The following is an 11,400-nucleotide window of genomic DNA, read 5'->3' on the forward strand; positions in this document are numbered from 1 at the left end:
ATCATAGTAAAAAATAACACCATTAAATTTTAGAATAAATTCAGAAAAATATAAACACCCACATCTAATTGAGAACTTAAACGACGAGTTACACCATAGAGAACCCAATGCTCAGTTCACGAAACAACACGAACTTTAGCATCCATTCAAACCTTTTGTTAAAAATCTTACATTTTTCCTACAGCCCATCCAGACGATTATTTCTTTTTAAATTTCTATGTTTTTCAATCCTTTGTTTTGTAGCCGTATTCTGGTATAATTTCTATTTTTTTCTCATTCCTATGTTTTTGCTTTCATGTGTTTAAATGGGGGTCTAAGCCAGAGTTCAGTAAAATTCGTTCTTACCAAGATGGCGTGTAACCATCCTTCATCGGCAGCTCAAAATTTCATGGCTCTGATTGCGAAGCCGTACATCGGAGACGCCGCCGCTACCCTCGGTCGTAGTACCTCGTAAGCCGTACGTGACCGGTAGGGGTCCGGCCCGTCGTCTGAGTCTGCTGGCCACTCGTCAGCGTTGCAGATGCAGCTGGTCCTTGGAGACGGGGGAGACGATCGGAGCCAGTACGCAACAGCTTCGTTGGCTCTGGCGTCAGGCTGCATCTCCTGCAGCGCGCGGCGAGGCCATACGCCCATACCCGTACGCCTTTTTCTTCCAGGCCCCCGCCGGCCGCCGCTGCTGCATGTTTCGGCGCACAGCTCTCCGCTGCTTTGCGTGCGTGTAGCTGCCGGCGAGGCCTGCAGGCTGCAGACGCCAGACGGTGCATGTGTACACAGTACCTGTAGTCCTGTACGCCTCTGAACTGTCTGTGCCGAGCGGCGATCGATGCTGTACAACTACAGTTCTAGTTTTCCATGTACAGTACGATACACAGAGTTCTGTAGTTGCACAGTTGTACTCCGATCTGTAAAGCAGAAAGGGACGATCCAGATGCTATCGTACCCAAATCCTTCATTATCTGAGCTAAAATGCGTGGACACGTCATTAAGCATTGACGGACGCAAAACACTGACAATGCGGTGCTACTGCTACCGGCCAACTATATGCATCCTGACGGCCAATCTTGTTTCTGTAAATAAATAACTTTCTTTTATTAATAACATGCAGTAGGGGTGCACTATCCTCTCATGTTTCCCTTTTTTTAAAAAAAACTGTGTGTATGCTGCTATTGCACTGCAGTAGCGCAGTTCATCCAGGCGTTTGGGCCATATACAGACTTGAGCACGAGAGTAAAGAAGTCTGAACTTATTTGCTAACGAAGATCAGATAGAGAACTGACTAGTAACACCCGTATAATCACTTTGTGACTACTTCCTCCAGCTCCCTGAGGCCCCCAACCCTCTGCTCAATCTCCTCGAGCAGCTCCTCCCTTAGCAGCTCCTCCCTCGCAGACGCCTCCAGGTCCTCTTGCTGCCAATGAACATTGCACAAGATGTCAGTGTGGCTAGCCTAGGCTAGCTGCTTTGATTCTTCGATCATGCAGACAGGCAGATGCAGACACTGTGCAAAGGTGCCTGCGTGCGTGCTTACCCTATCGTAGTACCAGTGCACGGTTCCATCTCCACCCTGGCTCCTGTACGTGTCGCTGTCGTAGAAGGGGTCCTGTTTTGATTTAGCCCACAAGCAAAGGTGTGTCATGAACACTCTAGGAAATAATGCCTGGTGGTCTGGACATTGCAATCACATGGTTTGTGTGTGTTAGGACTGCGTGCTTGCCTTCATGGACGCAAAGAAGCAGACGCCCCAGACCGTGAACATGGCGTAGAAGGTATCTGCGCGCGATCGAGCGAGAGGGAAACGGTCAGCGGTTTCAGATCAAAGGGCGGAGCTCTCATGTGCTGAGACGACGGTGGTCGGTGGCAGTGGCAGTGGCAGGACGACTCACAAACGCTCTTGAGGGCGGCGTCGCTGAGATGCCAGATGGACTTGGTGACGACGTAGTCCCGCGACATGTCCACGTGCTCCACCATCGTCACCATCAGCGGCACCACGTCCAGCGACGGGAAGGCGCTCACCTTCGCTGAACCGGATCTCTGCAACGCAACACAGCAAGATCCATACATCTCAACATTACTGAACCGTCAGTGCAACACTGCAACTGAACTCTCTTCATTCATGTCATGGTCTCATGCATATATAGTACTAAATAATACTACTATATATAGGAGCACCACTAATGTAACACAATCATGGGAGAACAGCTTCAGGAGCCGGTTAGTCGGTTTCTTCAGGGCCTTGTTTAGTTCCCAAAAATTTTACAAATTTTTTCAGATTCTCCGTCACATCGAATCTTTAGACGTATGCATGGAGTATTAAATATAGATAAAAATAAAAACTAATTGCACAATTTAGTCGGAATTGACGAGACAAATCTTTTGAGCCTAGTTAGTCCACAATTGAACAATATTTGTCAAATACAAACGAAATTGCTACAGTGCTTATTTTGCCAAAAATTTTGGAACTAAACAAGACCCAGATTTCAAAAAGGACCTGCAAAGAAGCATAGGCATACGATCACACTGTACTCTGTTTATCCATATGGTTTTACATCCTTACCACCTTTCAGAGCACAAAGCACGCCATGTCTATGCAACGCTGTTGGGTTGCCTCGAATTTACGTGAACAAGAACTTTTCTTCATATTTTTCGTTTCACGCTGGATAAGAGGTCATGTACCTTAGAACGGGCGGACCTGAGCCCGTGGTCATGGAACCTGCCGAGCTGCAGAGGAACAGCATGCATAAATGTGTGAAGCTTGAAGCAGCCGGAAACGGTCTGACTCTGAACATGGGATTTGAAAGAGAACAATACGTTTACTGTCGCAGGGCAGCGGCCATGGCGGTCAGCTCTCCTCGCGGAGTGCAGAGCAGCCGCGGCGGCGAGCTGAGAGTGTGACTTGAGCAGCGGCGAGCCCATGGTCGTTCAGCACTTCAGCTGCTAGCTGCTCCTCCGGATGGCTTTGGTTGGAGTGAGACTGGGCGGATGGGCTCATGTTTGGCTCCCTCACCTCACCTTCAGGGGATAAGATGGAAAATGGGTGGCCGAGCATTGTTGGGCTCAAAAGTAGCCTGGTGTCGTGCAGCCCAAATGACAACTCAGACTGATGGGCCTCTTCTAACCCAACAGGCCGTTAAACAAGCCGCCATGCCTATTTCAGAAGGAAACCGAAACTGGAAAGGAAGAAGTCCACTTTACATCCTCAACTTTCACAAAAGTCTATTTTTCATCCCCGAACTTCAAAACCGGATAAAATACATCCCTTAATTTTTGAAACCATGCATATTACATCCCTGACATGGTTATGAGCGGTTTTGAAGGCAGTTTTGTCTTTTTTATTTTTATTTATTTTGGCTGGATATTTGTAAAATTATAGTAAATCACATAAAATTCATAAAATAGTAAATTTGATTTTGTTGGACTCCAGATAAGTAGATCTACATAGTGAACATATAATATAGTATGCTTGAGTACAAAATTTTTATTGTAGCTTTAGAACTGTTTTTTCTATAATTAATTAGAATAATTTATAGCTATAGTTTGTATGGTCCAATTGTGGTGAATTTTTTATGTTAGACTAATTATTATATGTTTAACTATGGTAAAAAATTCATATCCATTAGATCATGTATAACTTAGTTATAGATTTATTATAATTTAACAAGCATAAACCTAAATAAATATATAACTAAGTAATACATGATTCAATGAGTATAAAATTTTTACTATAACTCAATCATAGAGTAATTAGCTCACCATATAAATTTCATCACAATTAGACCATAGAAAATGTAGCTATAATTAGTCTAATTAATTACAGAAAAAATATAGATCTAAAGATGCATCAAAAAAATTTGTACTAGAACATACTATATTATACATTCAATGTGTAGATCTACTGATCTGAAGTCCAACAAAATTGAGTTTTCTATTTTATGATTTTTATGTGATTTACTATGTTTTTTCAAAAAAATTCAGCCAAAATAAATAAAAAGAAAAAGGTAAAACCGCTTTCAAAACCAAGTCAAGGATGTAATGTGCACGGTTTAAAAGTTGAAGGATGTATTTTGTCCCGTTTTAAAGTTCAGGGATGGAAATCAGACTTTCGCGAAAGTTGAGGGACCTAAAGTAGACTTTTTTCTTCCTTTAATTTGGGAAAAAGTCTACTTTACATCCTCAACTTTTGCGAAAGTCTGATTTTCATCCCTGAACTCTAAAACCGGACAAAATACATCCCTCAACTTTTAAACCATGCACATTACATCCTTGACCTGGTTTTGAAAGCGGTTTTACCTTTTTCTTTTTATTTATTTTGGCTGAATTTTTTTGAAAAATCACAATAAATCACATAAAAATCATAAAATAGAAAACTCAATTTTGTTGGACTTCAGATCAGTAGATCTACACATTGAATATATAATATAGTATGTTCTAGTACAATTTTTTGATGCATCTTTAGATCTATGTTTTTCTGTAATTAATTAGACTAATTATAACTACATTTTCTATGGTCTAACTGTGATGAAATTTATATAGTGAGCTAATTATTCTATGTTTGAGTTATAGTAAAAAATTTTATACTCATTGAATCATGTATCACTTAGTTATAGATTTATTTAGGTTTATGCTTGTATAAATCTATAACTAAGTTATACATGATCTAATGAGTATGAATTTTTTACCATAGTTTAAACATATAATAATTAGTCTAACATAAAAAATTCACCACAATTGGACCATACAAACTATAGCTATGAATTATTCTAATTAATTATAGAAAAAATAGTTCTAAAGCTACAATAAAAATTTTGTACTAAAGCATACTATATTATATGTTCACTATGTAGATCTACTTATCTGGAGTCCAGCAAAATCAGATTTACTATTTTATGAATTTTACGTGATTTACTATAATTTTACAAATATTCAGCCAAAATAAATAAAAATAAAAAAGACAAAACAGCCTTCAAAACCGCTCATAACCATGTCAGGGACGTAATATGCATGGTTTAAAAAATTGAGAGATGTATTTTACCCGGTTTTGAAGTTTCAGGGTTGAGGGACTTCTTCCGACTCGAAACGAAACTCCGGCCTCTTGCTGCTTCGCGATTCGCACTGATCGAAACACCTTCTTTCCCGTTTCGTCAGTCATTCCCATCTATCCGAGTGCTTCTTCTACCTCCTTCTCTTCTCCGTCTCTCCCTCTCTCTTCCCATCAGATCCCTTGCGTCCGCACTCACTATCTCGGCCACCCATTCTGCTTCAAGATTCGCGCCGCCGCCGCCCGCCCACAGCCCCTCGCGCCGCCGTCCGTCCGCCCGAGGCACCGCGCGCCGCTGCCGTCCGCACGCCACTAGGTCGGCGCTCCTATTCTTCTAGTCTAGCCCACAGTCTCGCGTGCTTGCTCGTCCCACCTGAGACGACCCGTGCTCGTCCTGATTGAGGCTGCTTTACCTCGGTTTGTCAGGGCCATGGATGTGCTCGTCTCGGTGGCATTAGACGAGGTGTGTGCCAGCCTCTCCGCTGGCCTCCCAGTAACCGGCCTATGGACCAGGCTCTCCGGGGAGTTTGAGGCGGCCGGCCTCCCTCTTGGCCTGTCCGTCAAGAGCATCCTCTTTGCCCGTCTCATTGCGCTCCCTCACATCAGCCTCATGGAGCGTAAACAGGGTAAACCGGATGACACGCTCGTCCACTCGGCGGCAAAGACTGTGGAGGCGGCCGAACGGCGCGGCGCTCTGCTGTTTGCGAGCCCGGATCTCCGCGATAAATTCCTCGGGATTTATGACCACAGGTACTCTGCTTCGAAGCTAAGTACCAAGCAGAAGGAGACGCTAGAACGTGTCGGAGCAAGCAGGTGCACTCTTATGTGTCATTTGAGCAAAATTGCCTTATCTTCCTACACCCTCTTTGTTTTATTGCAATTGCAGAGTTCCTGTGAGATTGTATATCTATTGAATATGGAGATATTTCACATTGACTCAGTTTACATACCACATGGCTGTTTACTCAAAGGAGGTTCCGAGTGTGCTCACTGCTCGAACAGTCATAAATATGAATGGACGTTTGAGCTTGCAGTTTTGCTATATCGTCGTTATCTTAATCTCTTTGCAAGTGTCAAGCAATGCTCTTATATGTATTATTAGTAGAGAAATATATGTGCATCAGTAAAGAAATATAATGCCTTCGCTTATAATGTGTGCAATTACTTTAATTTGTCATAGGACTTCTGGTGTCACACAAAAGTCTTTATGGGAAAGTATTGGCATGGAAACAAAGGAAAGTATTGGCATGGAACCAAACCAAAGTATCAACATGAAACCAAGCAAAAGAATTTGCATGAAAGCAAACAACTTCCATTATGTTGTGAAGACCCTTCAGTCCCAGGGGTTAATTGTTGGAAAACAAGCAATTGTGAAGTCTAATGACGTTGGGGGTGAGACGGAATATGGTTCACGGAATAGTCTTATCGTCAGCACCAACTTATTATATCTCTCAAGATATGCCAAAGAATTGAATATGAACTCAAATCAAAGAATTGAGATTGCAATGCCCAAACTTGGGAGAGATGAAGAAATCAACATAGATGTTTTACACGAAGATGAGAATCTTAGTGTAGATTACAAGAACTATGTTTCTATCCATGATTATCTTCCAGCAATGAAAGACATATGTGACAAACTTGAAGAAGCTAGTGGAAAGGTCAATTCTTCTATTCCTTTTGTTTGTGTGTTACTTTTTATTTTTCATTTTTTTTTCTAACTTTGTGCCACTATTTCCTATATATAGGTTTTAGCTGTGTCAGATATAAAAAAGGACCTCAGTTACAAGATGCCACGTGGGCACAGGGCATGGAGAAATGTAGGTTTTCTTGGAATCCCTTGTTGCATTGCATATGTTCTCCGTACTCCTGGATACTACTGAGACACCTTTTTCTTAGGTACTGCATAGGCTTTTAGATGCACAACTTGTTGAGGAAATTGGTGTCAAAGTTGATGATGAGGTGATTTTTGTCCTTGTGTCTTTGTTCTAATGTGATTATGGTCTTAACATCTTTTGACTCAATTATTCTGGTTCGTGGTGGCTCTTGTTAAGGATGATAAATTCAAGACATTGACATAATATCTTTTATTAAAAACAACTCATACTTTAAAAATCTGATTCCCATAAACGATACCTATTGTACAATCATTATTCAGGATGCTGGTAATGTTCTTTTATAACAAGGAGGCTATGGCCCTACTCCTCCCTCACCGCCCCCCCAACTAACACACACATAATTGTACTAATCTGAAGCAGAGTGAGGTGACAAGAGCTTGACCCCATAGTCCAGATAAAACAGTTCAATTTAAAGACAGGAAAAACTAGAGGCCTCCATGAGATAGAAAAGTATGAATTGACCAATTACTCACCCTGAAGTAATAACAACAAAACCATGATTGTCATGCGCACAAGTTACCTCAATGATTGTAGCAGTTCCATTCAATAATCTGATATACTCCCTCGGTCCTGAAATAGACTTCCTTAATTTGACCACGTTTATGTAGATGATATTATTAAGTTTGACCAAGTTTATAGAGGATATTATTGACATGTACTATATAAAAAAGTCAAATACCAAAATATATTTCATAATGAATGTAATGATGCTCATTGGATGTCGTAATTATTCTTCTTTTGTCTATAGACTTGGTCAAACTTTGGATAGTTTGACTTAGGACAAACTCCGAATGACTTAAATTTCAGGATGGATGGAGTATTTGGAAACTGCAACTACATATACAATAGCTTCTTTCGAAACTGTTACGAAAGCGGTAATAAAATCTGTCAGGCATGTAGTGACACAGTTTATTCAGTCTGCAGTGCCCATTTCAAGCTTCAACCATTTACACAGTTACATGTTTCATGCAATCTACAAGCTATATAAATAATTCCCTTTTCCAGGTCATTCGCTGCTTGCGTCTTCTGAAGAAATTTAATCCAAATGAGGTTAAGCGAGAAAGTACAGCCTCAAACTTTAAACTAGGCAATAAATGCTTGGTCACCGATCAATTTATGGAGCTTCCATTAGAGAACTCCATATATGAAATGATCCATGCCGAAGGGCCAAAAGGTGCAACTCTTGTTGAGGTACCTCTCCGAACCTTTCAGCAGTACAATTTGATGTGTGGTGCTCTTTTTCAATGATATATGCTAAATTTCTTCATAGCATCTGAGCATCAAGACTGCCATTCTATTCTTGTTTTAAAAGATATAGTTGTTTGCACAGCTTTTATTTAATTTAGGAACCTGTAGGACAGCAGTAAGATTAGTCCTTTCTTTTTTATCTCCAAAAAACCGTGTGACAATAATGAAATAATAGCTCCCAAAAAAATCAACATTTATCAAATTCTTAATGTTATAGTGGTTTCTGAATGAGGTTGGAATTGCCACCGCCATATCATAGGTCATGTTCGTTGCCACGTGAGTTCTCTTTCCCCGGGTTTAGTGGCTGTGATAAGTCTGACACGATAGCAACAGCGACGGATGGATGTGGCTGTACCATGAGGTGCCACCTCAATTGTGCATAGTTGTTGAAGCGTCATTTGCAATGGGGAGCATCTTTGTGGTGTAGGTTACCCCTGTTTGCCCACGGTTTCTACTGTATAGCAAACCAAACCAAGCCTGTAAGGTACTCAACTTAGGTGGGATTTCACAGTTTGGCTTCCTTTTTTCCCTATCATTGCTATAACTTGCCATCAAAAGACATGAGGAACTCGTCAGCCCTATCAAACTGTTTTTTTTGAACGGATCAGTCGGGGAATCCCCTATCTTTTTTTTTTTGTTTTTTGCTCAGCCCTATCAAACTCATCTGCTTTATCTATTTAGCCTGGAGTATAGTCAAGAGTAGGACCTGGAGTATAGTGGAGCAGACACATCTTGTGGCAGAGCACTTGGGGAATGGGCAGTGGCGGAGCCAGAAATTATACATAGGGGGGGCCAACCAAAAAATTCAACTAATCAAAACTCAGCATAACTAGTGACCATCTAGCTTAATTCATCGACTTGATATAGGTGCTCACACTATATGTATTTTAGGATCAAATGTGTTATTATTTTGGTGGTAGACGATAAACCCTTAATAGCAAGATGTTTGAGATAATTTTATAAATCTTAAGATCTGCGTCTCAGTTTTTCTAAGGTGCTTCATTGTATTATCTAGTTATTTGTACTTCCTCCATCCCAAATTATAAATCATTCTAAGAATATTGGAGAATCAAAGTATCTCAAGTTTAACCAAAATTCTATAAAGAATTATAAAGATTTATGTCGCAAATAGATATACTACAAAAAAATATAATTAATGAAGAACCTAATGGTACTTAGTTGGTATCATAAATATTATTATCTTATCATATAAATTTGGTCAAATTTGGGATACTTTGACTCTCTAAGTTTTTTGGAATGACATATAATTTAGAATAGAGGGAGTATGATTTTATTATCTAGATGATATTAATAAGTATATATGACAATATTGTTATATTTCTCTTTTAATATAAATAAAAATTATTAATTTATACTAGTAAAAAATTTTGTTAACAAATGTTAGGGGGGGGCCATGGCCCCTGCCAGCCCCCCCTTGGCTCCGCCACTGGGAATGGGGCCAATATGGCTTCCACAAATGCAAGCTGCTGATCCCTATAGTCAAGAGTAAGACCTCAACTGGAGCAGAGCGGAGCTGATACTTGTCATGCTGGAACACTTGGCGAATGGGGCCAATATGGCTACCATGAGTGTAAAAGGGCACCTTAGGTTGGGTAGGACCTCGCCGTGGTGTTCAGCAATCTAAGTGCAAGTCCCTCTTCAAAGTGCCACAGTGGTTGTTCTTCGAGGCCCCGGGGCTCAACGATGGCCGCAGGCTCGCAGCACACCAGGCCTCCTGAGTTTTCCTTTTACCGTCTAAATAATTCATGTGTAGACAACCTGGCCGATATGGCCGCAAACTAGTGTCATTGTCTCTGGCTCTTTGCACCAGGCCTCTGTTTACTGCTTGATGTGGCCAGGTAATTGAGGGTTTATTATGAAGGAATAGTGGATACAATGGCAATGGCAGGATTAGCCTGCTGTTCGCCCTCCCCTCAGGAGGCTCTGAACTTGCTAATAATCTTTGCCTAATCTCAGCTAATAGATTCTATTTGGTTATATCAACATCAAGGTGAACACCTTGGTGAAATATCTCCCACAATTTTAGCTAACAAACCTGTCCAGCTACAGGGCACCCGCCGTTAATCATGGGCCTTACCGCACCACCTGTGCTGATAGGTTTTGCCCACATATGCATCCACAACACTACTATAGTTTCCAAATGATACTGATCATATATTCTAAATTCTAAAAAAAAATGACAAGAGTAATTTCTTTCTCTGATGAGAGAACTATTTTTTTATTTAAGCATTGGCGATATATTTATTTGAGATCAATCACAACTCAAACCATGGGCAATTTGCTAATTACTGTCGCTTATCTCACGTTGTTAGTTTTTTTTTTCATTTATTGAAATTAGCAACTTATGTTCTCATTAAATTTCCAGTCAGCTTTGCAGACGTCTTGGGGGCAAATACAATCCGAAAATGCTCATTAGGCGAGTGTCTTCTATGCTTGAAAAATTCAATTTGATTTCACAGGCTGAAGTCGTAGGTAAAACAAAACAGTACAGATATTGGACTTCGGAAAACTTCTCACTGTACAAAGCTAGTACCACTCTGCAAAATTGTGATGCCCTATGGGATTATGACTATTGTCCCAATTTGTGGTCTTCTGTTCCATCTAAAGAATCAGATTCTCTTAGCCCACAGGATGATTCTTGTGTTAATAACAAATTCTTGTTTCAAGAAGATTGTTGTGATACAGTAGTCGTGCATCATGTCCTGAGTAACCGCGAAGCTTCCGTCGGAGTTTCTCAACCAGTTGGACAAGATACAACAATCTCAGGTCTTCTGAATTCCTATATTTTTCTTTAAAGTTTATGCTCAATGTCCCTTTGGGAATTGTCATGATACTGTAAACACTTGTGGTATTTGTTCTGCCTCAAACTTGAGTTAGCCTTAACTTTTGAGTGCTTATAGATCCAAATAGCTTCATGTAATTCAACTCAGGTAATGCAATCAAATTTTTTTGAGGGGTCCTAGGTCGTAAGCTAAAAATAATTTTTGACAGGTTCAGGAGTTTGTATCCTTAATGTTATATTTTTACAATTATTACAGTTTAATAATCTGAAACATGCTGTGCCGTTAGATTTTGTTAATTACTTTGATATACCTGTCAACCTGTGAAGCTTTATTTGATAGCAGTTGGTCATGTATCTAGTATAGCAGGGCCTAAATATTGCCCATTGCAGTTTTCTGTTTTCTTTTACCTTGGTTGTTT

At 40.4% G+C, this 11,400-nt stretch overlaps 2 protein-coding genes and 1 long non-coding RNA gene across 3 annotated transcripts; 2 read left to right on the forward strand and 1 right to left on the reverse strand.

The window, feature by feature from the left end:
- LOC8068583 (photosynthetic NDH subunit of subcomplex B 4, chloroplastic) lies at positions 1,062-2,992 on the reverse strand. The gene is made up of 6 exons (XM_002454246.2): positions 2,809-2,992; positions 2,674-2,718; positions 1,884-2,031; positions 1,715-1,770; positions 1,529-1,600; positions 1,062-1,408 (listed from the first exon to the last, which is right to left on the reverse strand). Exons 1-6 carry the CDS (start codon positions 2,911-2,913, stop codon positions 1,295-1,297), a joined length of 540 nt encoding a protein of 179 aa, XP_002454291.1. The 5' UTR covers positions 2,914-2,992; the 3' UTR covers positions 1,062-1,294.
- On the forward strand, positions 5,466-6,915 carry LOC8068584. Its single transcript, XM_021459581.1, has 3 exons — positions 5,466-5,848; positions 6,216-6,693; positions 6,781-6,915. Exons 1-3 carry the CDS (start codon positions 5,466-5,468, stop codon positions 6,913-6,915), a joined length of 996 nt encoding a protein of 331 aa, XP_021315256.1.
- Positions 6,959-10,847, forward strand: LOC110434518. The gene is made up of 4 exons (XR_002452020.1): positions 6,959-6,994; positions 7,738-7,805; positions 7,936-8,121; positions 10,569-10,847. It is a non-coding gene; the product is annotated as an uncharacterized LOC110434518 (long non-coding RNA).

Source organism: Sorghum bicolor, chromosome 4 (genome assembly GCF_000003195.3).
Source record: "Sorghum bicolor cultivar BTx623 chromosome 4, Sorghum_bicolor_NCBIv3, whole genome shotgun sequence".
NCBI lineage: Eukaryota > Viridiplantae > Streptophyta > Magnoliopsida > Poales > Poaceae > Sorghum > Sorghum bicolor.

What these genes read in the sequence shown, in the direction of transcription:
- LOC8068584 (XM_021459581.1), top strand. Translation starts at nt 5,466, where the DNA reads ATGGATGTGCTCGTCTCGGTGGCATTAGACGAGGTGTGTGCCAGCCTC. An exon ending in GAACGTGTCGGAGCAAGCAG is followed by an intron (nt 5,849 to 6,215) that starts GTGCACTCTTAT and finishes AATTTGTCATAG; the next exon opens with GACTTCTGGTGTCACACAAA. An exon ending in TTGAAGAAGCTAGTGGAAAG is followed by an intron (nt 6,694 to 6,780) that starts GTCAATTCTTCT and finishes TCCTATATATAG; the next exon opens with GTTTTAGCTGTGTCAGATAT.
- LOC8068583 (XM_002454246.2), bottom strand. Translation starts at nt 2,913, where the DNA reads ATGGGCTCGCCGCTGCTCAAGTCACACTCTCAGCTCGCCGCCGCGGCT. An exon ending in CGCCGCCCTCAAGAGCGTTT is followed by an intron (nt 1,771 to 1,883) that starts GTGAGTCGTCCT and finishes GATCGCGCGCAG; the next exon opens with ATACCTTCTACGCCATGTTC. An exon ending in GCTTCTTTGCGTCCATGAAG is followed by an intron (nt 1,601 to 1,714) that starts GCAAGCACGCAG and finishes AAATCAAAACAG; the next exon opens with GACCCCTTCTACGACAGCGA.